Source organism: Pogoniulus pusillus, chromosome 14 (assembly GCF_015220805.1).
Source record: "Pogoniulus pusillus isolate bPogPus1 chromosome 14, bPogPus1.pri, whole genome shotgun sequence".
NCBI classification, from domain to species: domain Eukaryota; kingdom Metazoa; phylum Chordata; class Aves; order Piciformes; family Lybiidae; genus Pogoniulus; species Pogoniulus pusillus.
Window position 1 is genome coordinate 21,865,491 of NC_087277.1, and position 25,916 is coordinate 21,891,406.

At 37.3% G+C, this 25,916-nt stretch overlaps 1 protein-coding gene across 7 annotated transcripts in view; it reads left to right on the top strand.

Moving 5' to 3' along the window:
- Positions 1-25,312, top strand: part of MMP16 (matrix metallopeptidase 16) — a 189,304-nt gene extending 163,992 nt beyond the window's left edge. For all 7 annotated transcript variants that reach the window (XM_064154540.1, XM_064154541.1, XM_064154542.1 and 4 more), the window contains 3 exons: positions 3,963-4,113; positions 9,531-9,646; positions 14,128-25,312. In XM_064154540.1, the coding sequence (XP_064010610.1) occupies positions 3,963-4,113; positions 9,531-9,646; positions 14,128-14,462 (602 nt within the window). In that variant the 3' untranslated portion in view covers positions 14,463-25,312. The remainder of the gene's footprint in view (positions 1-3,962; positions 4,114-9,530; positions 9,647-14,127) is intronic.
- Positions 25,313-25,916: the final 604 nt, after the last annotated feature.

Below are 25,916 nucleotides of genomic sequence, written 5' to 3' on the forward strand. Positions count from 1 at the left end.
TGCCATGGTCTAGTTGATTGGCTAGGGCTGGGTGCTAGGTTGGACTGGACGATCTTGGAGGTCTCTACCAACCTGGTTGATTCTATGATTCTAACATTTTATATTTAAATTGTATCTACTTTCAATTGAATATAATTCCTTGAGGTTTTGAGAGTTTGTCTTATCATTGTAACACCCACAGTCATTATATGCTATGTCCCACCTGAAGGGTTCTTTGCAGTAGTCAGTAGATGGTTAGTCTGAAGAATATGTGAAGTATTCAATATTTGAAGTGAAGCATAGCAATGCAGATACCCCACATTTCCATTATTTTTCTTTTACAGTGTTAAAGATACCTGTTGAGAGACTTCAAATAACTGCAGTCACAGTTCATCTTTCTCAATTGTTTCCCTACAGTGATGATATTTATCAAAGCATTATTGCAAAAAGACATTTTGACTTATTTTGTCACATGCTTCATTCTCAGCTTGTGACCTTACCATTCTGATTGTTATTGTCTTAGATCCTGTATTAGGGAATTAAAAGAAGGGTGGTCATACTTCATGAAATGTGGTGCTTTATTCTCTCTGAGAATAACAAACCTGCCAACCAGACTTTAAAAACCACTTTGTAAAACAAATACAGAGATGTTTTTGTTAGTGGTTGTCTTTTTTGTTTTGGCCAAGGGCATAGGTTAAGACTCTGAACAAGCATTAGTCATCTGTAAGAAGAATCACACTGTAACCATCCCAGTCCTGTCAGATATTCTTTCTTTCTGTTGTGATCATGATTAATGAAATGTATTGACTGTTTACTTGTGGAAGTAGAATATGAGCTAAATGAAAGCATACTGACCTAAGCATTCATCCCTAACACATTTTAAGATGCATAAATGTGTTAAAAGTAAAAGAAGCTAGCTCTCCTGACGGTTGGCATCTTTTGCACTGATTTCTAGCTTTCTGTCAGCCTGATATGTGGCTGAATTTTAAAAGCCTCTCATTTTTTCTGGATTTTCAGAAATCCTCTGATGCACAACCACTCCCTTTCCTCCAGATGAGGGACAGAAGCTAAACAGAAAAATGACCCAAAACAACAAAGCCAGCAACAATCTACCTTAAAAACTCTGAAACAAACTAACAAACCAGAGGAAAAAAAACTAAACAAACAAACCAACCAACCAAAGCCCAAAAAAACCCCAAACAACAAGATGAAAACTCTCATCCAGATGCAACATTTGAATTTCTTATATAGAGACCTTCCCATTAACAATCGACTCAGCAGACTAAACATGTCTTCCAAAGCAAATGTTAAATACAATTCCCACTAGTTAGAATCAATAGAAGTCTTATCCACATATATTAGAGTTCTCAATGCCTTACTGTCTCTATAAAATACAGTTAAATTTACCTTTTCTCTGTTTACCTAGGAAAAAAAGTGTGTTGGAAAGAACATAGGTGAAAAAGAATTTGGTTTCTGAAGTCATGTGTTCCTACATCTGCACTTCCCTTCCACTTCAGCATACCTGAACAGGCAATGAGCACCTGGCTCCATGCTGCTGTTACTTATAATGCTGTGTGCTGGAGCCTTGTTTCTTTTGGTATGGGCTGATTTTGTTAGTAGCTAAGCTTGTCTCCTTGGGTATGGCTGACAGTGGTCTAGTCTAACAATTGTTGGTAGTTTTATTCCACGTGAGGGAGGTAATGACATTCATCACAGTATACAGCTCTCAGTGTTGTGCAACAGCTGTCATTTTGAGTGATCTAAACAGAAATGACCTGGCTCGGTATCACTCGCTGGATACCATCTGTCGTTCACACTATAAGTAGCAAATATTAAGGTCCAAGCCACATGACTTAGCCTTGCATTTGAAACTGCCATTACCATCTGAAACCTCGTCATGTGAATTGGCGAAAAGCTAAATCACGTGGGAAGAGGGAAAGGGATGATGCTCACCTCTGTCGTGATCAAACCCTCTAAGTGAATTTTGTGCAGAATCTCGGTAAACATCAGGCTTAATCCCTTGTCAACACAGACCTTGGCTTTCCACAACTGCTCTTCATCGATCTGTCTTTCTTTTATGTTTGATACTTCAAATGGCTTTCTACATGCTCATTCTTTGAACCCTTTCATCTTTCAACTGGCAGCAGGGAGAAGATGGATCTGTTGATCAAATTGTAGTATCCGTGCTTGGAACTGGGTGACAAACAGCTGCAAAAAACCTGCTAGAAAATTTACTCTGGAAACCCAACATGGGAGGGTCTGAAACTATATCCCCCCTCCTAATTAAAACTGTGATAAAATGAAAACATGGTTTAAATCACTACAGTATAAACAAAGAGATTAAAAGATCCATCTCTTTAAACAAACATTTAAACCACTAAGGGATAACCAAAATATTAAACCTGCTGCAAAACAGCTCTCTGGATTGTTCCTCTTTGTGTCTCTGGTTTATACCTGATCCTAGATCTTTGGGGTAATGCTACATTTTCTAACAAAATATTTATACAGCACAGTGCCTTAACCTCCTAAGTCTGTGTAAAAGCCTGCATAGCCTTACAGGTAAGTACAATGGCTAAAAAAATAAGCTGTTTTTTTAACTCTTAGGAGCTCTTTCCAAATGTGTTTGAGCAAAACATATTTTAAAACTTTTTTTCTCTTATATATCATAATCATAAATAACAATAGATAAACAAAAATGAACTACTCAATAGGCCAATTGAATATATATGTTCATGGTTCTTCTCTAGACCTTTCTGCGACGTAACTCAGTAGGGTCTGCATGATGCCAAAGGATATAATCTCCTGCAGTGCTATTATTACAAGAAATAGCAATGATTTTTTGGTAGCACAAATGAAGGTAGTGAAGAGAAAATAGACATTGTTCCTACACAATAAAGCCTGTAATCTACCTCAGAAAAAAAGTGTCTCAGTGTCTCTGTGGACTTGATGACATAATGCAAAAAGAAGACAGGCCTCAAAGCAAGTTCTTGTCAAGAGCTAGAGTTGTACCAACCACTAAATGAGTGACAGGTGCTCTCTGTTGATACCCCTCCCTTCCCAATGGAGAAGGACTTATGGATTGGAAAAGTAAAACTGTTTTAATTAAAATAATAACAATACTATTAAATATATTTAAAAAACAGTAGAAAGTCCCAGGATGGACTCAACTGCAGATGGGAATCAAATTCAGGGTTGTAATCAAGGGCAAAAAAGACAGAGTCCTTCTCAGAAATTGTCCATTGAAGATAAAAGCTTAACCCTTGTGATCCCTCAGCCAGGTATGTGGAATCAAATACTTAGCTGGTCAGTTTAGAGTTGTATGGTTGGTAATTGAGTGGGTTTGAATGACTCATCACCCACAATCAAAGGTACTAAAGACAATTCTCCCTTAAAATATTTTCACCTGTGGTACTTAGAACCTCAAGTTACTTTCTTTAGGCCAAACTAAAGAAAATGTGATTAAAAATACGTTTTAAATTCTATGGTAAATGTAGAATGCATCTTCCCTAATGAATTTAACTTCTTGAGGAGAAGGAGAGTACAGAGTAATAAAAGTCTATGACCTCTGTGGGGATAGAAATTTCTCTGGTTTCTTTATTTGTATGTTTTCTTGCCTCGCCTTCTCTTCTTTCATCATGAAAGGTGTTGTGTAAATATTGCTGTAAATGTATTGCATTATCAACAACAGTATCTCCAGATGACATCGCTTTCATTCTGGTTTTGATCCCTCTATACTTGGCATTGAAATATTCCATGGGTTTATTGAACCAAAGGTGCTTCATATAAGTGAAAGGTCTTTGTAAGGCATGTTTAATTTTGCATTATCTGCAGTGATAGAACATATTTAATTTCACTGGTTTTGATGGAACAACTATAGTCCTATGAGCCTCTTTCATATTTCTTAGGAGTGCATTAATGCCAATGCTGAGAGTACTGACAACTAACTCACATATGTGTATGTGTATATATGTGCTTCTCTACAGGTAACAAGTTCTGGGTTTTCAAGGACACTACTCTCCAGCCAGGTTACCCTCACGATTTGATAACACTTGGAAGTGGAATTCCTTCCCATGGCATCGATTCAGCAATTTGGTGGGAAGATGTTGGAAAAACCTACTTCTTCAAAGGAGATAGGTTGGTATAGGAATTCTGCAAGAAAGCAGTTTGGTGGATAAGCATGTTAATATTTGTCTCTGTTTTTCTGTGCATGAGATTAACTGCTTCTGCATAAAGGACCATTCTCTATTCACATGTCTCATAACCTAAATTTTATTGATGTGAATATACTGAAATGAGTATATGTATATCCAGTGGAAAAGTTGTGTTTTAGAAGCCAACAGGCAAGTCACAGTTGTGGCAAGTTTAAACTAAAATATTCAATGTCTTGTAGTTATTTACATTACTTGCATTCTTGTCTGATAGTTTTCATCCACATTTCTAAGCCCAGCACATAAACAGGCAAGGTATTATTTAAAGCTTTTTAAGGTCAGTGAAAATCTCTGCTGCAATGATTTAGAAATTAGGTAAGAAAGGGAAATGACAGCTAAATCAGGAAGCTGCAAAAAACATTTGATCAGTTCCCAAGGAATTATTTAGAATCTTACAGTTCTCTTCAGAAGGATTTTTTTTTTAATGATAAAGAAAAAAACCCCAACATTAATTATTTTCCAGTCCTGAAAGAGACTTGCACTAGTCACTCAGTGGCTCTGTGTCTCCATTTCCCTGTCTGTAAAAATAAAGGAAAGAATATTTAATCTGCTTTATAGAGATGTCAAGAGAAATGATTAATTTTGTAAACCCTTCAGGTTATCTGAATGATGGATTTTACAGGTTTTCAGGATGTTGCTACATTTGTTGATTGATGTATCACTGTGCACATTCTGAAAGCTCAGAGACAAAGGATCTTTATTTACAATTTTAATGTTTGTATTAATATTATTAAAAGTATTATGGCTGCTTTTGTTACTGCATGTTACTTGGGAATCTGAGACACTGATAATATTCATAGAATAATAGACTCATAGAATGGTTTGGCTTGGAAAGGATCTTCTAGTTCATGAGTGACCTGTGTAGTCATGGAGAATTGAAGAACATAATTTAATCCACATCATAGAACATGTTGAGCACACACTACAGTTGATAATTGTTTAGCAATGCTGTAATACCATGCTACAGATTGCCACAACTAATGTTGTTGTTAAAATATTTCTCTAACATTTATGATGAGGAAGGTAGACAACTAAGTAAGATATTTGTAGTGTTTGAAAACTAGGTGTCATTTTAAGTAATTGCATTTCATAGTGAAGAAGAAAACTACCTAAATAATTTGCTCCTTATAGTTGATTATAGTTATATAGTCATAGTTGATCCTTATAGTTACTGTCTACAACTACCTGAAGGGAAGCTGTAGCCAGGTGGGGGTTGGTCTCGTCTGCCAGACAAGCAGCAGCAGAACAAGGGGGCAGTCTCAAGTTGTGCTATGGGAGGTATAGGCTGGATGTTAGGAGGAAGTTCTTGCCAGAGAGAGTGATTTACATTGGAATGGGCTGTCCAGGGAGGTGGTGGAGTTACCATCCCTGGAGGCGTTCAAAAAAAGCCTGGATGAGGCACTTAGTGCCATGGTCTGGTTGATTGGCAAGGGCTGGGTGCTTGTTTGGACTGGATGATCTTGGAGGTCTCTTTCAAACTGGTTGATTCTATGATTAGATTTTTTTTTTTTTTAATATAAATTCATTTTCAGTTAATATTTTCCACTTCTGCACCCCTGGCAAAGTATGTACAGTAGAAATTTAAGTGACCTATACTCCCTTTAGGCTTTATTCAGCAGTGTCCTTTATATTACCCTGCATAGGCAGCTACTTATAGTGAAGACTCCTAAAACACTAGTGTTGGTAACAGAAGGCAAAAAGAACTCTGAGAGAAAAAATATGTTGGTGGAGAAGTTGCTACTTAGAGCTAAAAAGCGCAATGAAACTCAGCAGGGTGTAAATGCAAAACAGTATGTTAGAAGGAGATCAAAAAACGTGAGCCTTGCAGAGATAATCAAGTAATTACAGGATATTGACCACCAGTGGGAATAAATCCATACACCACTAAACTTCTCAATGTGTATTGTTTATAACACTATTTTTTTCTTAATGTAAAATTAGAGTTGAATTCTTTTCCTGGTTTTAGTAGTATGTGGAAGCCTGACTATAGGGGCATCACTTTAACTGAAGAAGATATAACTCAAATGTAGCGTCTCAGTGGCAGGAGGCAGGGATGAAAGGGAAACACAAAGTTACACTGGCATCAACACAATAAAGTACATTCCTCCTTATGTAACTCAAGGACCTCTGTACTTGGTTTTGATGATAATCTGTAGTTAAAGAGCTCCAGGGTAGAATCTAGGCCGAGTTGAATGTCCCAGAACAGTGGCATACATATAAAAAGTTAGAGTAGCTGAATACAAAACAGCAAATATTGACTATTAAATGGGGAAAGATAAAAAAAAAAAAAACAAGCAAACCAACCAACCAAAAACTAGCAGAACCCCAAAAAATCCAAACACAGCCAACCATACAACTTCAAAAGAGTAAGAAGATTTAAAAGTCAAAATAGTAAATGCAGCTCATGTATGGATCATTTTTGTTAGTATTTGAAATAAGAATTCTTCCAAATAATTATGTGAAAGCTAGAGTGGACCAAAAATTGACTACAGAATCATAGAATCAACCAGATTGGAAGAGACCTCCAAGATCAGCCAGTCCAACCTAGCACCCAGCCCTATCCAGTCAACTAGACCATGGCACTAATTGCCTCATCCAGTCCTCTCTTGAACACCTCCAGATATGTTGCCCTCTCTTATTCCTCTCCTATACAACCAAGTAGTGTTGAACGAGCTGGTAAGAGGTTTGCTGCGCTTCTTGACAAATGGCTGTATTTATTATGTCTCTATTTGATGTGACCAGTTTTTCTACCTTAGGGGTTGCATGAATGTTGTATTTTTTTTTGTCATAAAGCTCAGCCATCCAGCAGTTTAGAACATGAGCAGGTAAATAGAATTAGCAACATTTTAGCAAATATTTTCCAATGTTTTTTTCTAAAGCCATGAAGTGCATTTTCATTTATTTTTCCCTCTGTCACTTTATCAATCTTTGAGCTACAGTTACACAGTGCATACAGTGCATACAGTTTGTGAACCATCACTGGGGAGTCTGGTTGTAAACATTTGGCATGCCAAGGAGAATGAGAACTAGAATCTTCCTTATCCCATAGATATGTTCCTTATTCCAGCACAGATTGCCAAGATTGTATCATGGTCAGTCCTTCCTACATCAGTGCTGAAAAATCAACAGGTTTCAGACTTCTGGGTCTGCACTGAGTGTACCCTCAAAGAGATATTTTGGAAAGTCCTATAGCACTGTCTATTCCCATCATGCACTTTAGTGGTAATACACAGAAATTAGTACAAGAAACATGAAAAGATTGGAAGAGAAAAAAAATCAAGATGAATGGAAGTACATAAGAAGGAAATAGTTTTCTAGCAAACAGAGATAGAGGAAAAGGTAAGATAGCTGATGAAGAAGAAATACATCTAAAAATGCAGATTAGAAAATACAGTATTAAGCTCAGCAAAGAGTACCAACAACAAAATAGAGAGAAGGAGGGAACAGACAAATGTGAAAAGAGAAAATTGCGAGCTAAGGATGAAGAAAGAGTCAAAAGATAAGCAAGAAGTGGTTGCAATGGTATTTGTGGTGTTTGTTTATTAGGTGTTTATTTGTTAGGTGTTCAAGAAAAGACTGGACGAGACATTTAGTGCCATGGTCTACTTGACTGGCTAGGGCTGGGTGCTAGGTTAGACTGGATGATCTTGGAGGTCTCTTCCAACCTGGCTGATTCTATGACAGAGCTTTTTTTTACTACTACTAGAATTCAAAATAAAGAAGGTTGCTCTGGCACTGTTGCTGGCTGATTACTGATGCATATGGGACTAGACTGAGAAATCAGGCTAAAAAAACCAGTTTATGCATAAGAAATAAAAAAAAACAAATACAAATGTTTTTAAATGTAACTTGCCAACTCTTAACCCACTTGAAATCTGCCACCTTTTAATTTCATTGGAAATTTTAAGCAAGAAATATGCCCCATGGGAGAAAATACATAGAAGTTTAGACCTTTTTGGGGTTGAAAAAGGTTAAGACATTAATTTATTAGAATGTCTAAGTACCCTCACAGGGACAAAATGTCATTCACTTGGGGCCTCTTTAATATATCAGAAATGGTCATAACAAGGATTTTTAAAAGCTGAAGTCAATTACATGCAAATTAGCAAAAAGGTCAAGTTTTTAGCAGTGACCAGATCATCAAAGAAAGTGCTGTATTCTCAGGCTCTTGATGTCTGGAAATAGTGAGTGGCTGCCTTTTAATGTAATTTTTCACATGAATAAAACTGATCTAAAAAAAAAAAAAAACCACAAACCCAAAATTGCCCTAGACTATGATTTGAATTGTTATGCTTTAAATTAATGGAGCAAATCAAAATATGTAAGAGCCCATCCAAATGTTATATCAGGATGCATAAAGATACTAGAGATACAGTATATTAATTCTTAGAACCAGCTTACAATAAGACCACAGGATCATAGGGTGTTAGGGGTTAGAAGGGACCTCCATAGATCATCAAGTCCAACCCCCTCGCCAGAGTAGGGCCATAGCACAGGCTGCACAGGAATTCATCTGGATGGGCCTTGAATGTCTCCAGAGAAGAAGACTCCACAACCTCTCTGGGGAGCCTGTTCCAGTGCTCTGTGACACTTACAGTAAAGAAGTTCTTCCTCATGTTGAGGTGGAACTTCCTATGCTGTGGTTTATACCCATTACCCCTTGCCCTATCACATGGTGCAACTGAGAAGAGTTTGTCCCCTCCCTCTTGACACCCAAAGATATGCATAGCAGTTTAGGCAGATGTATGCCAACAAAGAAATTATAAACATTATCTGTATGTGTAAAAAATATCACAAGTGTAAATACTTAGATATTCAAGTTGCCTAGAATTTGTCTGCTGAAGTCTTTTAAAGTGGAGAAGAGCTGACTGGCAAAACCACACAAAAGGAGTTTGAATTTTGTGTTGCACTGTATGTGTTTGCTATTAATGAAATGAAAAGCTATTGTAATGCACACATATAAGGAGTTTAAATTACTAGGAGTATTTTAATCTAGTATCATTTTTGTGATTAAAAAGTTATATAAAACATTAATATATATTTTTTTTTGCATATGTTGCTTCTCTCCTTGTTACTGTGATGTCCTAGGCATCAGAATTGAGATAGATGCTGATGTAGTTGTCTTATTTCTGTTTACTTGTAATAGTTGTCCAGTCAGCAAATAGACTTCTTTGTAATGTAGCATCTAATCTCTATATTATGTTCCAAGAAAAGGATCAAGTATTCCCATTTGTGGCCTGTGGCTGTAGCAAGTGTTGGAAGGAGTAAAATATATAGTTACTTATCTTCTATCTTAAAAATGCCTTTTTTTTTTTCTTCTTTATTCCTTTAAAAACCAATCAGGTACTGGAGATACAGTGAAGAAATGAGATCCATGGATCCTGGTTATCCCAAACCAATCACAATTTGGAAAGGTATCCCAGAATCCCCTCAGGGAGCCTTCGTCCACAAAGAAAATGGTATGCAAACACATTCCTGGTTTAACAATTTACTAGTGTTCATTATGGAAGAGAGAGTAGTAAAGGGGTGATTAACTGTTCAGCTGAATCAGTAAAAGGATTCTTGATTTATGAACAATCTTACCTGCTGTAGTGCATGCTGTTGTGAAAACGGCTGTCTCTGCGTGTGTGATGGAGAAAATCTTTCCAACATACTATCATAAGCTTTTAAATTCCTTTTTTTTTTTGTCTTGTGCCTAATTTATTGTTTTTTCTTCTCTGCTGAATTACAGTACCACTGAAGCAATCTTCCAAAACAGACACCTTCTGTCAAGGTGTGGCTGTTTTAACATTATTACTTTCATTCTGAAATACTAGAAAAGGGAAGCAAAATCAGTATCTGAGCAGAAATATCCCCAGGAATCTGTGTGAAGCAATGATGTCATGACTTAAGCCCATGATACAGAGATGTAGACCACAGGGATGTTCTTGTGAAGTGATATTATTACCTGTATCAAGAAGCATCATCCCATACAGGAATGCAGAATCTCAGCTGGCCACAACACCAAAAGAATCAGAGCAGCCAAAATCTCCTGCATCTTGAAAATTCAGTGGTACCCCAGGGCTGCTGGTAGGCTGCCAACAGAGACCTCTGTTGCGTGGGGTTTAGATCCCTTTCATGGGAATAAAAATATGCATTTCTCATCACTTATTATTGTTGGAGAATTGTTATATGACATTTATGATTTATTTATTAGTATGCTCTGAGTTTGTTTGTTTGTCTTCCAGGCAGCACACATATATATTGCCATATTATTTTAATTTCCTTCTAATAAGCAGATAAAAAGATTTCTTTCCTTGTTTGAACCATTTCAGTCTCCTGTTTCAACATCTAACTTGATTAAGTAGTTTACCATGGAAATGTTTGAGGATTTGTTTAATTGCTTCCTTGGTTTGTCTCTATTTTGTCCAGAAGCAGAAACTTTCTCTTGATTCTAGCCTTTTGGCTAGACTAGACTTTTTGGTGTTGGGTTTGGTTTGGTTTGGTTTGGTTTGGTTTGGTTTGGTTTGGTTTTGTACTGGCAAGTAGGACAGTCAAGATGATATTCTGCATGCTTCGCACTCAGTAACTGGGTGTTTGTAAATATATGTATGGAAATGGTCACAGATGTTATGTATGCACAGACTTAATGGATACACTCTCAACTTTCTTCCTTTCATTATTTTGAAGTAGACTTTTAAGGTTTGCATCCAAAAGGAATTTAATATATGTGCTTGAGGTTTGTTGTTACCGTGGCTGCATTCCCCATAATAAGTTTATGAGCTCAGGCACAGTTGTCTTTCATTACCAATTAAAATTTTCTCACTGTAAGTCTCAGACCAGCGAGTTTGGAAGTACTGCACAGTCAGAGCACTCATTCCTAAGACAGGAAAGACTCAGTTACATCAAAGCCATCACTCTTTTTTACCCCAGTGGCTTTGATTGTCTGGCTCTTTGATTGAGGAGGGTGGTAAAGCATGGCATGAGCTTGTTTGGAAGGAGAAAGGAAAGAGAGCACCAGAAAGCCTAAAAGTGCTCCAAGACAGAAAGAGGGGCTGAAAGTGACACCATAAAGTTCCCAAGAAGATCACTAAGACATTTTCCCTAAAGTCAAGAAAACAGACATCTTAGGAAACAGTTCACAACTCCGCTATTGTATGAGGAGAGAAAGAAACAAAAGCAGCTGCACATAAGAAGTACCACAGCTTAGCGGTGAAGAAGCTGACATGAAAAGTTTACTGTATAACTTCTTAAGGGAACATCTGGAAGCATGTTTTCCAGTTAATCCATTTCATTTTAGAGAATACTTTTTTTTCCTTTCCCTTGCCTTTCTATTGCATATACCATGCAAACACCCGCAACAGCTACAAATAATCTCATCCTAAAGGGATTTTCTTCACTCTTCACAAAAAAAATTGGGTTCATCTTGCAGTAGGAGGCTTGAGAAAGATAAGTAAATTTCCTCCTCTAGTCAGCATCCTGCCTCAGTATCTTAATAGCTTGGTAAGATACAGGTAACATCTTTGAAACTCTTCCTGTTACTTCCCATATTGTGGTAGAAACTGTTAGAAGGAAATGAAGACATTTTCTTTCTATTACTCCATGGAATCTGAAATAATACCAAGTTCTTCAGACTGGGGAAATCTTTCATCCCCCCAACTAGAAATTCTGCAAAAGTGCATGGTCAGCAAATTTTATAGAGAAGAAAGAGAAGAGACTACTTTATTAACCCGTAGAGCTTTTTTTTTGCCTTGTGCATACTACCACTCCTACTTAATTTGATTTTCTATGCACACGTTAGTGATTGCTAAGCCCTTCCATGCTGTGTGGGTCAGGCATTGTCCTCACTACTCTCAGCAGCTAGCAGCTGGACAATTATAAGGAGCAGCTCCCAAAGCAAGCTCAACAAGGCAAGTGGATTAGATGAACTAGCTTTTCAACAGTTGTGTGAAACCACTTGTTCTCCCATGAGAAGCAGTTAAACTAGGCAATCTCTTAGAACTACCCTTCTCTGCTGGTAACTTCCATCCTTCACCTGTTACTGACTTATTCTTCTTCCTGCCTCAGCAAAATGACAGAAAAACTTAAAGTACTGTGAGAGTTTTCCATTGGGAAATATATTCTGATGGAAGAAATTTTACTGGATCTGTAAGAGGTGGTGATTCCTTTGCTGCTTTGTTTTTAGCAGTTTTAATTTGCTATTTCAATATATAATAACATATTAGTTAATGCCACTGTTCCTGACTTACGTGTATCTCTGATGTATACGTATGTAAGAATATAGATTGGAGATGTTGTATCTGTATGTGTTCTCTATATATGCATTAGAATATTGATGGAGATAGTATATTGTATTTCCACACAGAATCACAGAATGTTAGGGGCTGGAAAGGACCTCAAAAGATTGTTGAGTCCAGATGCCCTGTCAGAGCAGGATCACCTAGAGTAGCTCACATAGAAACACATCAGGCAGGTTTTCAGTGTCTTCAGAGAAGAAGACTGAGCAGCCTATTCCAGTGCTCTGTCACCCTCACAATGAAAAAGTTTTCCCTTATGTTCACATGGAAATTCCTATGCTTCAGCTTGCACCCGCTGGCCCTTGTCCTGTCACTGGACAGCAGTGAGCCTGGCTCCATCCTTCTGACACTGCCCTTCATATCTTTATAAACATGAATGAGGTCACCTCTCAGTCTCCTCCAAGCTTAAGAGCCGCAGTTCCCTCAGCCTTTCCTCATAAAGGAAATCTTCCACTCCCTCCAGCATCTTTGTGGCTCAGTGCTGGACTGTTTCAAGGAGTTCCCTGAGGTCCTTCTTGAACTCAGTGTTTCTTTCTTGCTAGACCAATGCCATTTTTTTAGCTGGGATAATAAAATAACGTGGAATTTTTATTTTTTTTTAATTTTTGGCAAGCAGTCCAATTGTTTTTGTTTGTTTGTTTGCTTGGTTTCATTTATCTATCTTTAGTAGTAACTTTGGATTTTACCTGAATGATGAAATGCCAGTTCTTTGCAGAAAACTTCAATCTCCTTATACCTGTTTTCTCCTGGCAAAGCTGCTTCTTCTCAAGTGCAGCAGTAGGCCAGTAGGTTATGTGACTTTAAAGGGTGACAAAGCTGGTGAGAGGCCTGGAACACAAGCCCTATGAGGAGAGGCTGAGGGAGCTGGAGGTGTTTAGCCTGGAGGAGGCTCAGGGGGGACCTCATTGCCGTCTACAACTACCTGAAAGGAGGTTATAGCCAGGTAGGGCTTGGTCTCTTCTGCCAGGCAACCAGCAACAGAACAAGGGGACACAGTCATGCATTGTGCTGGGGAAGGTTTAGGCTGGATGTCAGGAGGAAGTTCTTCCCAGAAAGAGTGATTTGCAATTGGAATGGGCTGCCCAGGGAGGTGGTGGAGTCACTATCCCTGGAGGTGTTGAAGAAAAGCCTGGATGAGGCACTTAGTGCCATGGTCTGGTTGACTGGATAGGGCTGGGTGCTAGGTTGGACTGGATGATCTTGGAGGTCTCTTCCAACCTGGTTGATTCAATGATTCTATGAAAGAAGGTCAGTTCTCATTTTGGACTATCAGAGCACTGGAATTTGTTTAATTAGACTTCGTCTCTTGAAGAGCCTGTGAAGGTTAGTGTCCTGGTTCAGAAGATTCTGACTTGGTTGGGGTTTTGGTGAATGAACAGATGAGCAGGACCATAATCTTTGTGATTCCTTTGAATTTTGGGGTATTTTTTTGTAGTAATGGAATGTATTTTTTTTAAATCATCTGTATGTTAGGTTCTCTAGAGACAGTCAAGAAACAAAAAATTGTAGAGATTTGAAGACCTGTAACTGAAGTCTGTTCCTTACATGTTTTTAATTTTTGTTCTAATTACAAAATAATTTGATATCAGTAATTTCAGTCATGGTGTGTTGATGATGTTGTCTGATCTTATATGGCCATGAATAATTGCCATTTTCTTCCTTAGGCTTCACATATTTCTACAAAGGAAAAGAGTACTGGAAATTCAATAACCAGATGCTCAGGGTGGAACCTGGCTACCCCAGATCCATCCTCAAGGATTTTATGGGTTGTGATGGACCAACAGATCGCGACAAAGACCGACACAGCCCTCAAGATGACGTTGACATTGTCATCAAACTGGACAACACAGCCAGCACTGTGAAAGCCATAGCCATCGTCATTCCCTGCATCTTGGCCTTGTGCCTCCTTGTCTTGGTTTACACTGTGTTCCAGTTCAAAAGGAAAGGAACACCCCGCCACATACTGTACTGCAAACGCTCTATGCAAGAGTGGGTGTGATATAGGGATCTAGTTTTTTTTTCTTTCCCTCCCAGGAGTTGTGGTAACTTGAGAGTCAACACAAGAGCTGTTATGCAGTTTCCTAGGTAGAAGCGGGCATCTGTCAGTCTGAAACAAAGCTGATCTTTCAAAACCCAGGGGGTTGCCTGTCCTGCGCGTGAGCGGCCAATCGCTCAGCTGGGAAGCTTCCATGATACACAGTATCTGCTGTTTCTTCAGTCCTTTGTCTTTCTTTGTCATTTGATTCTAGGCCTTTCCTCTGCACGTTCAATGCCCTACAAACTATCAGGATTAACTAATGAAGAGGAAAACCAAGCAGATCTCCAGTGTTTCTACATTTTTTCCCTTAAGGCCTGTTCCCCTTTGAAAAATTTTTTGCTGAAAGTAAATTTTTTTAGAAAAAAAAAAAAAACAACCAAACAAACACACAACAACCCACAACAGAACTTTCAGGAAAGAGAGAAGATCCAAAACAGCTTTGTCTCCAAAGAGGATTGCTTTCTGTTTGCTACGGATAAAGTCCTATGCTCCTGCTTCCAGTTTTGTCAGGTGGGAGACTCGGATGACACACAGGACTTCAGACTGTTCGGACAGCCATTTTCCAACAAACAAGGGGCCAAAATATCTGCAATATAGTAACAGCCTTAATAATACATTCATTTTGTGTTTTTTACAGCTGCTCTGGGCTATGTCCTCAATGTTTTAAACTCATTTCTATTCATTACAATATTCAAGCAGAACCTTTTTATTGGTTTGTTTGGTTTTTCAGTTGGTTTTCCTGCATAATCTTTCCCAAGATGTACCAAGCCAACTGCCCCAGGCCTTCCATAGGTCTGTCAGGAGCACTCATTCCAAAGCATGGTAAAAACGCAGTGTGTCTCTGAAGTGGATTTCAGTGAACTAAAGCAACAGTCATGCTGTAGAGAAACTTGATGCTCGTGTTACATTGGTGGTGTAACCCTTTGAGAACTACTGCATCCGTTTTCAGAGTCTGGTAGATGTTGATCTTGGTTGTCATTAAATTATAGGATTGTGTTTGGGTAATTCAGGGTTTTTAAAGAGAATCAGTTTTTCAAAACACATTTCCTGTGACTGCAAGTGAGTATTTTGAATTATTTGCATTATTGATAGAGATTTGTAATATAAATAGAAGGGGAAAAAAAAACCACAAAAACAAAACCCCAGCTATTTTCTGGATAAAGGACCCAAGCCTATTTTAGTAACTTCTACCACTTACCAAGGATTTTTCTGAATGGGCAACAGTTTTATAGCTTAGCCTCTTGTCTTAAGCATCTTGAATTTCTCTTTTAAACTACGTTGCATGACAATTCCGTTTGCCTCTGCAGAGATAGGGTTACAGTTTCAAAGGAAAGCTAAAATGATGATTCTGATATTGCATGAGTATCCTCCAGTGTTTTACCCCTTTGCATGTTCAACATAGTTCTCAAAGGGTTAGTCAAATTTCTGGCCTTCAGGTGAATGTGATATCACTGACAGAGCCAAGGGACCACCAAAGCATTTTGTCATTCTGTGTAATTTGTGCTAACAGCAGTATTGTCATTTTCATGTGACCTGCAGAGCAGGTTAGTATCAATAATTTTTTTCCTAGAGAAAAGTCAGCAACTGACAGACCTCTTTATTGATTTAAGGAGCTGCTTCTTGCAGTGATAGGCTTTACAGTCACTGGGCTGTGAACTTATTAAAGATGGTCAGAATGATGCACCCCAAAAGTCAGACACCTGGTTTTTTATGAAAGCCAGGATTTGAGGGGAGTAGCTTTTGCAACAATTAACAGCTTGCCTTGAACTTGATTATTGACCTGTTGACTGTCATTACCAAGTTAAACATTGTCTTCTGTGAACAGCTTCACTCTCTGAATTTCCTCAAAGTGTACTGTCCTATGTCTTTGATCTTTGACCTTTAACTCGCAAACTGGCACAAACCGAAGGGAATCTGGTGTTGTGAATTAACTGAGATGAGTTTTATTTCTTAAAGGCCTGATATGCATTATCCTAAATTTGAGGAAAAACAAACAAACACAAACCCAAAATATTGATATGTTTTCATAGAAAAGAACTGACACAAACTGAAATATTTATGATAGATCTGTAGAAGGGTATTTTGCTATGTATACATGCACACTCTAAAAATGGACTACAGTAGAAGTTGATTTTTATTTCACTTGAATACGATTTCCAGTACAAAAAAAATCAATATCATTTCTACAAATATCTAGTTATTAATGAAAATGTTATAGGAAAATATTAAAATACTTGAAATGGCCAATATTGGCTTTTACATGAAATGAAACTTTTATACTACCTTCAGCCAATTTCTTACTGGTTTCTTAATCCACAGAACTGGATCACTTTTTAGAGAGTGTAGGTATATATACATATATATTATGGTTATTATTATTTTGGTAATGGATAGCTTGACTGCCTTGAATTTATATTTATATTGAGCATAGCATGAAAAATAGTATGCCTTTTTGTTCAATTACATGATTTTATATTGATTTGAGAACTTCTTTTATGAACATATGTGGCATGCTTTAAAGCATTGCAAACTTATTTCTTAGAGCATAAACAGATCAGATATACATATGTACGGCTAACAAAAGTGAAGATTAGGAAAAGAGTTAGTTTTACAACAAATGTGCAATGCAGATGGCATTTTGGAGATGTTTTGTAGAGGTACTGCATCCTGTAGATTAGGAGTGCATCAGTATCAGCCCATAGCATTGTTTAGTAAATCCAGTTCAGTTGTTGCTGAAAATGTAGACTAATTGACAGTTAAATAACATAGGATATTTGCTGCACATCATGTGGTGAATTTGGAATTCTCTGACTGTCCTATTTTCAAGTGTGTGTGTGTTTATGTACTTGTAAATGCACACAACTGCACATGTACACAGACAATACATATTTTAATCCATGGAGAGGTTTTTACCATTGGCAACCTACAATAATTTATGTTCTGCTACAGACAGAACAAAATTATTTATGTTGCTGTTGCATTTTTTTTTCCCTTTGCATAGTTGGTGGAAAATACCAACAGCACTACTTGGTTTATATTTGGTTTTCCTCCACAATAGAAAAATATTCTGTATTATCTTCAAATCAGGACAGCATCTCATCTGTTTTTTTGGGTTTGGGTTCAGTGGGAGTTGGGGGTGTTTGTTTTGGTTAGGTTTTGGGATGTTGTTGTTTTGTTTTTCTTTTATTTACTTGAAAACTTCATTTTTAAAACATCCTTCATGGCAGATTTAACTTTTTGTGCATCTATTTCCCTGCCAGTAATGAAGTGCTGAGCATGTTGACTGTTGTTCTTTGATAAGGTAACAAAAATGTTTGTATTTGGAGAACTTTACTTATGCAGGAAGATAAGTGTGATAAGTCTAGTGCTTGGTATATGGTACATCATAGCTACATGAATACATGATAAATTGATTGTTTCATCTATTTTCTTTTACTTAAAAGTGCATACAGATTATAAACAGAGAGAGGCAGAATAATAATGTTATATTGGCATGTTTATGTCATGCAGAACAAGATTGTGTCAGCATTTCTATTACTCCTATTTTCACTAGGTTACCATGCAGCCAGAAACATTTGCTTTTAAGTAAAAGCCATTTGAGCAATTGTGTTCACTGTAATTCCCAAATACATACTGGTTTGTTTCAAATTAGAGAAGTTCATAGTAAATTAGTGATGTTGCCTGACCTAGTTTTTAAGTCCAATGAGATTCTAAGACAATGTAAATTTTGGAAACATTTTTCCTTTTATTTTTTTCTTCCCCTACCAAGGCCTATAACAAAAAAAAAAAAAAAAAAAGGAGTTTAAAATATTTTTTAGTTCTGCAATCTGGGTTCCTGCTCGTGTGTCATGACTATTTTTCATGAAGTTTTTAATAAACAACTTTGGTTTGCTATTGTACTCATCTGTACCGTGGAACAATATGCAACTGAATATGCATTGTGTTCGTCAGTTGCAGTCTATCAAGCTGACTACACAGGGTCGTGTATCTTCAGAGTGCTATGGTCTGTATGATGCAGGAGGCCAGAGCAGATGGTGGCAGTCTTTCCTCTGGCCTTTTAATGTATAAACCTATGGGAAGGATATTGACTGTAGACAAAAAAAAAAAAAGAAAAAAAAAAGAAAAAAAAAGAATTTTTATCAAAAAAAAAGAAAAAAAGACATTTAAAAAATGATGTAACTGTATATTTACTGAATAGGCTGGGATGGAGAGACTCAAATGGCTCCAAAGGAGCCCTTTCAAGTCTCCTGAATAAATGTAATACGTATTTTATATCTTCCTATGAAATTTTGTTCTTTTTCTTCTTTCAAAGTGGGGCAAAGGGAGGGGATAAGTAAAGAAAAAAGATTTTTTTAAAGGCTAATTTTGTGAACGAAAAAAAAAACAACAGAAGCTAATAGATTCAAACATAAGGGGCAAACTTATGCTTTTTCTTAGAAGTGTAATTCACCTCCCCAGTGTTTTGGTCAAGACCCCTTTGCCATTCACACTGTGGGATAAGAACAAAGTGTAAAGGTTAATTTTTTAATTTGCAGCTTTTTCTTTTTTCTTTTTTTTTTTTTTTTTTTTTTTGTTGGGGGGGAAGGTGTCTTACTTCACAATCTTAATGTCAGTTAAATGTAGCTTTTGGTACCAAATTATGTAGAGTCAAATTCTAGCTGGTTAGAAAAATAAAGTATGTAGACTAGAAAGTAAGCCTGGCTATAAGCAATGGAAGCATTATGTTTCTAATCTAGTTTTTTTTTTGCATTTTGAACCATCTCTAGGGCAAACCTTTAAAAAGATACATAGCAAACTGATCAGTGAATGTTCCAGGTACTGCATTTTAAAGAAAGTAGAGGTGCAAGCTACCACACCATTAGCAGCCTAAAGTGGAGATAACGCAAGATGACTGACTTGAGGAGCAAGGAGATGACTGCAGGGGCTTACTGTGTCCTGGCTCCCCTATCTTCTCACAACATGCCTGGATTTTTATCACCAATTGCAGAGGTGGAGGAAGATGTGCACTGTGGCAGTAGGAGATGTGGAGCACCCGTTACAGAATAACAGTTCCCTGTCACCTTTTGTTGTTGTCAAGACTGTCTTTAGACACCTCTGTTTCAAGAAGTGTAAATAGATGACTGCAGCCCTATGAGACTTAAGGAAAATCATTGTTATCAGTGAAGGGAGCTGACCATCTAGGTATTTGGCTGTGCTGTACATCAAATGGTGTTGTGTGGGAGCTGAGGAACAGACATCCATTTATTGAATACAGCAGTATGGCTGTGACTGATACACCAGCACTGTGCTGTTAGGTGTACTTCCTTTGCCCACACTACTGATTGCAGACAGAGTGGTTCACATGAGAAAAGACCATTTAAACATATGTCAGTTACAAAACTAGGTGTAAATGCACCATGTACTCATGAAATTAATCCTTGATTAATGCATCTAAATTAATGGATTGTCTGGCGCTGGTCTCATGAAAAATGTGCGAGTCAAATCTGTCTAACCCATTCTTGTGGTTTGCCATCTGAGGTGTCAGAGACTGATAAAGACATTAGAAAACCATATTGTGAAGGATGATCAGTATGTGAGCACAGCAAGCACTTGTTCCTAAAACCAAAATGTATTTCAAAGAAGCACATAAACAGCATTAAACATTTGCATCCCCAACAGGTCTTGTTTCCCAGTATACATAAGCTTAATTTTAGAGGCAGACAAGACATAAATGAAGAAATTCTGTTGTCAACTAGCTTACTAAAGACAATTCTACTTGAGTGCGCATGTGGCATTGTGCTGTTTGCTGTCACAGTAAAACCACATGAACAGTGACGATTGCATGTACCAGCCATGTGTGGTGGTGCAGAGCTTTCCAATCACACTGCTTATTTCTTCTCCTTCTACAAAATGATATTGTCCACAGATGATGATTATAATAGCCACCACATAAGGCAAAGTTTTCTGTTTAGTTAGTAGTAATTTCTACCCAATGAAATTGAATCACAGACTTTTTATAACTACAGCCTTAATCTCCTTGGCAAGCTATCAGCATATCATAATTCATAGCTTTTCATGCCTGTTTTTTTGTTTTGGTTTGTTGGGGTTTTTTTGGGGGGTGATGGCTTTTGTTTTGGTTTGTTGGGGTGTTTTTTTCTGTTGCAGTAAAATATATACTGAACATTCTCTCTATTTTGCCATCTGGCACTAACACATGGAATGCTTACTTTTGTTCTGTGCCATTCATGTGTCCTGAACCAGCTGTTTGCCCATCCATCACTCTGGGAACTGGCTTTCTGGGAAGCAGGATTAGCAACAGAAGGCTGGAATAAAGTAACTTCCTAAAGTACCTGGTTAGCCCTTAACAATATGGCAGCAGAGTTTAAAGAGGTTTTAATGAAGTATTATATTACTTGCCCACCAGCAACTGAGCAGTGTAACTCAGCCAATCAGTGCATGCCCAGATGGGTCCACCACTTGCAGAGAGTAGTGTGTTGAATCAGAAAGCAATGTTTCTAATCCATATTTCCATCCTGATATGCTGGTGTAATTTACCCAGTCTACATATATGTTCATAGCTCACATGACTGTACATAAAATCATCTACCTTTCAGAAGCTGAGAGTGCTTAGAGTCAGCAGACCACCAATGCTAATTTGCTTCTAAGGTGTGGACATTTTTTCCCCCTTACTATCAGTTTACAAGCTCAAAGAGTAGGTTTTTTCCATACTGTAAAATTATGGTTTCTAATACTCTTTATCAGTGTTCACATTATACCTATAGCTCAAAATGTGCAATAGCTCAAAATGTACAACTGTACAACTGGTGTATTCTAGCTGAAATGCACAGCCCATATTTAGGCATACAATGAATCTAAACAGAGATGCACATATTGTATGTGCTATGCTTGGCTATTGCCACAAAGTTGTCAGCACTTACATACTGATCATCTTCATATTTTATGGGTGCAGCATGTTGATGTCAGCTCTGAGCAGTTTGTCTACCTGGATATAAGTGGAGTTATATAAGTCAGGAAAAGTTGTGTGTGGTGGTGTATATTCAGAAGACATCATCACCAACCTACAGTGCTGTTTAAAAATCATTATGACAACTACAAGTCATACCTGCAAGGCATAGCTGCAGCTCGTATCCACATATCTCTGTTTTATCTTGTATGATGCAGTGCTCTGAGTTCTGGCCATGCATCATGGGGAAGCTGAAAACTATTAAAACAATTTTTCAGGATAGCCGTAGTCAGTACTCACGTAGCTCACAGAAGAAATTGTTATGCCAAAGAAAATTTAATCTTGAGTAGGAATCCAAAATTGAAGGGACATGTTATCTTCCAAATAATGTCTTGCAAGCTCCTTCTCCTTTTAATGCATTTGGTAAAACTTTATCAACTAAATATATGCCTAGCATCCATCTTAACTGTGTTTCCAAAGCCATGCAGCTATCTGTCAGTTCATGCACAGTACTGTCTTACTGTGTCTGGTCAAGAAAAGAACATTTTATAGGATAGATCAGGGACTGTGATCTTCCTTCTTGTTATCTGAGACACGCAGGTCATCCTCTGCCATCAGCATGCATTCCTTTCAAGGTGGCAGTCCTTGGATCACAGCGGTGACAAATGTAAATGTAAAGGAACACCCTGTTGAAATCTTGATTTAAATTAGTCATTAACTAGTTTAAAAGCTAGTAATGAACTTTAAAAAGTTAAATTAGTTATAAACTTTCTTTCCATACTTCTAAAATGCCGAGGAAAGCGAAACAGGTCTCTTGGTCAATGACTGCAGGCAGACACAGAAAGAGCAGCATCTGCACATTTCTGTTTTTCATTTCCAGAAGAATATAAGAAAAGAAATGCTATTTTTTTTAATTACAATTGCAAGTACAAAATCAGTTTGTCAGAAAAGGAAGGAGCCAAGAACCACAGACACAGCTAAAATTACAAGTAAGTCCTATGTTATCAACAATAAAAAAGAGATATTGTCAGGAATTTGGTGATAGCTTCAAAAGTATTGATTGGTCTCCAGCAACAAAGATAACTGTTAAGCTGTAGAAAGTCCACTGAGTTCTCTTTTGTTGTCATAATTCACCAGAGAGCAGTCAGTCAAAAGGTTCCTCAGTATATGCTTACTCTTAACCTGACTAGAAATACAGAATTCATTGTTTATCTGCTGCAATCAAAAATCTTTCAAGAGGTGTAGGAAAACTAACATTAGCCTGAATCTGTGTGTAAAAAACTTCTCGTAATGCAATGTTCTTATCTTTTCAGAAGTTAGATCCAAAAATGCATCTGTATTAAGATCTCCACTGGATGAAATACTGAAGGACAAAGAAGCGCTTATCTCTATTAGTCTATATTACATCCATGTATCTTTATCTCCATGATATCTCAACCTTGGAGTGTTTGATAAACTAGAAACACATTTGTGACCTCTGAATGACTCATTTATTGTTATTTCTTCATGTAAATTGATAACTATGATGAAACTTCTGATTCTTTACACTCTTTTTTTTTCACTGCACCATGACGTTAAGGCAAATTTTAATCTCTCATCCTCCTGGTATTAAGAAATGATCACTATACTAAGAAAAGAAGAAAATGTTAGTTTGTTGTCTGCCTTATTTAATGACACAGATCTTTTTACAATCTGTCAGTAGGAAATTCAAGGTTTTGTGTCTATGGTGAAGATGTGCACTCCTGTGAACATCTGAGGCACTTGATGTGTATCCTTCATGATTTTTTTTTCTTTATCCATTTCCCCAACACTGGGCTGCGAGTTACTCCCTTCAGATTGTTCAAGTCTCTATTATCCATTGACACTGCCATCCTTAAAGTCTTCTATGGAAATGACATGGTACAGCCAGCACTGGCTATCACAGGCTCATTATTTGCATCCTGTGGCTACTTGCCCAGTCTTGTGTACAACAGTGCAACAGCAGAGGCCTCTCATGTTTCTGTCAGCCATTGCAGACCATTTGCATGCTTCTGTGAGAGATGAGCAGACTACAAAGCTGCATTTGGAAAATGTTTCGATTATTTCCAGTGGTTCCAGTTCTGATCTTTAACCTTTTCTCTTCTTTGCATTCTGATGCCTATAATCTGTATCATAAATAGCACAGTTATGAAGAGCTGTCTCTGACATCTGCTGCTGTAATCTGGGAATCACTTCATCGTGTGGTTCAGTAACAGTTGCAGAGGAAGATGCAAGTGTTTGACTTGTGTAGGTTTATTGCATAATTGTTACTGCTCCTTGCCAGTCTTGTGGTTAGTGTTCTGAGCAGTTAAAGCATGCACAGCTGGTTTTGTCAGTGTGTAGTAAATTAGAATTTGATATGTACAAGAAGGATACATTGTTTTCCATGCTTCATACACATTCTTCTTTCTCTTATTTTTTGAATAACATGTACATCATTTTCTAAGTGATATACTCTTTCATCTACTGGAACCTGATTTCTTCTTTAGTTCCTCTTGTTAGGTGTTATTTTAGCAGTTGATTCTATTTTCCATCTTCTTGTCTTTTTTTCCTCCCTGCAATTCCTTGCAATTCTAGCAGATATTGTTCTGGTTCCAATATGTTAGCTAGAAGCTACTACAGTTGTGATTCTTCCCACACCGTGACTTGCTTGTTCATCCTCTGCCTTTGAGAAAAAGCCTTTCACGCAGCGACAAGGGTTTCAGTGCAATTGTTAGGCTATCTGTGAAAGTGTTTTGATACTTAACTTGACCATGAAACTCACACATTGTTAAATATCAACTCTCTTCAAGCTCAATTTCTTGAACCACCCAAGAGTTGTTCACTTAATTTTCAAAGCCTGACAAAGAAGTCAGCATGTGGATGCAAAGAATTCTCTGCATGACACAAGTTTATCATTTCTATTCCTTTTCCTCTGCATAGCCCCACATGCATTTCATGCCCAGGTTAGGCTCATTGAGATATGTGTTAACAACAAAATAACTGGAGCCATTTATTTGCTTTCTGCAGCTAAATTTCATTTTATTATTGTTATTTTTATTGTATTGTATTTTACATTATTGGCTCACACAGCATTCTATACAGTAACCTTTTTATAACTGACATATGTTATTCCTTCAGGTAGCTTCTACTGACAAACACAAAGCTTGTTTGTGTGCAAATGCAAGGCTGACTAAATGGTGCTAAAGTGTATTATGACTGTCGGGTATAATCAGGCAAAATTTTGTGGTGCTTAGACTGATTTTTTTTTCTGTTTTCATTGATTTTATTGATCAATGCATTGAACAGTGTTTTATTACACATAAGTTGTCTTTTATTATTAAATCAAGACATCATAGTGCATTGTTAAACAATTTGGGTTAATCTATGTAACAGCTCACCAAGCTATTATATCTTTAACTCCTTATAATGTTGTGTCATTAAAGGTCAAGGAGTCATAATAATAATCTCATTGCTGTAGACCATTAACACAACTGAAGATTTTCAACAAAGTACTTATGTTTACAATGCTATAACCCTTTGACTGCTGCGGCAACCTTTAACCACAGAAAGTCACATGCTAGAATCATCGTTATGGTTCTTGCCATGGCAATCAAAGAGTTAAGGGCTGTGCAGTGATTTGTTTTATATTTATTAATTTATATTTATTTTTTTGTTTTCATTTGAGAAAGGGGGAATTGGGGTGGGGCAGTTCTCGTCTGCTGTAAGTGTCTTAACCAAGGGAAGGGTTAAAATGGCTTTTTTATACTATTGCATCTTATGTACTTACCATCCTTTCATTGTGTTGTAATTAAAACAAAAAAAAAAATCTGTCAATAAATAAGAGAACAGGAAAAAAGTTTCATAAAGACATTGTGGTTTAATTGGTATATATTACTACAAGATTTATAGCTGTTGCTCTTTAGATGCTGTACAACGTTGCAGCTAACACGTGCCCCGAAAGAGGTGGTGATGACAATGTGCAGACATACCATGGATATATCTGAGTGTGACCAAGGAAGAAAAAACATTGGTCAATTTCCCTATTTCAAAATACACTACAAAAAACTAATTTGTGAGAGAGAGAGATGGAGTGTGTGGCAGTGGATCTCATTTTGTAATGTGTGATGAGCTACTCAGTGGTTTCTGTCACAGCCACCACAAAAATAATGAGGACATGGCTGATTTTTTTCCTCCTTTGCTGTGTGCAAGTACAACCAAGATAACTAAAATCTAATTATTAAGATTAGAAAATAGATGAAGAATAAACTATGACACAAACAAACAAAAAGTATAGTTTTCTTGAAATCAAAACACAATAGAAGACCACAGACCAAGATATAAAGGAAAGCTTTGCAAAAATGTAGCTGTCCAGCTCAACTTTTCAAAGCTCTGTGTTCTTCCCATGTCCTCATAAGTCAGATTTGGCTATAATCACATGGAGGTTTCATACACTCATGCATTATGTGTGAGTA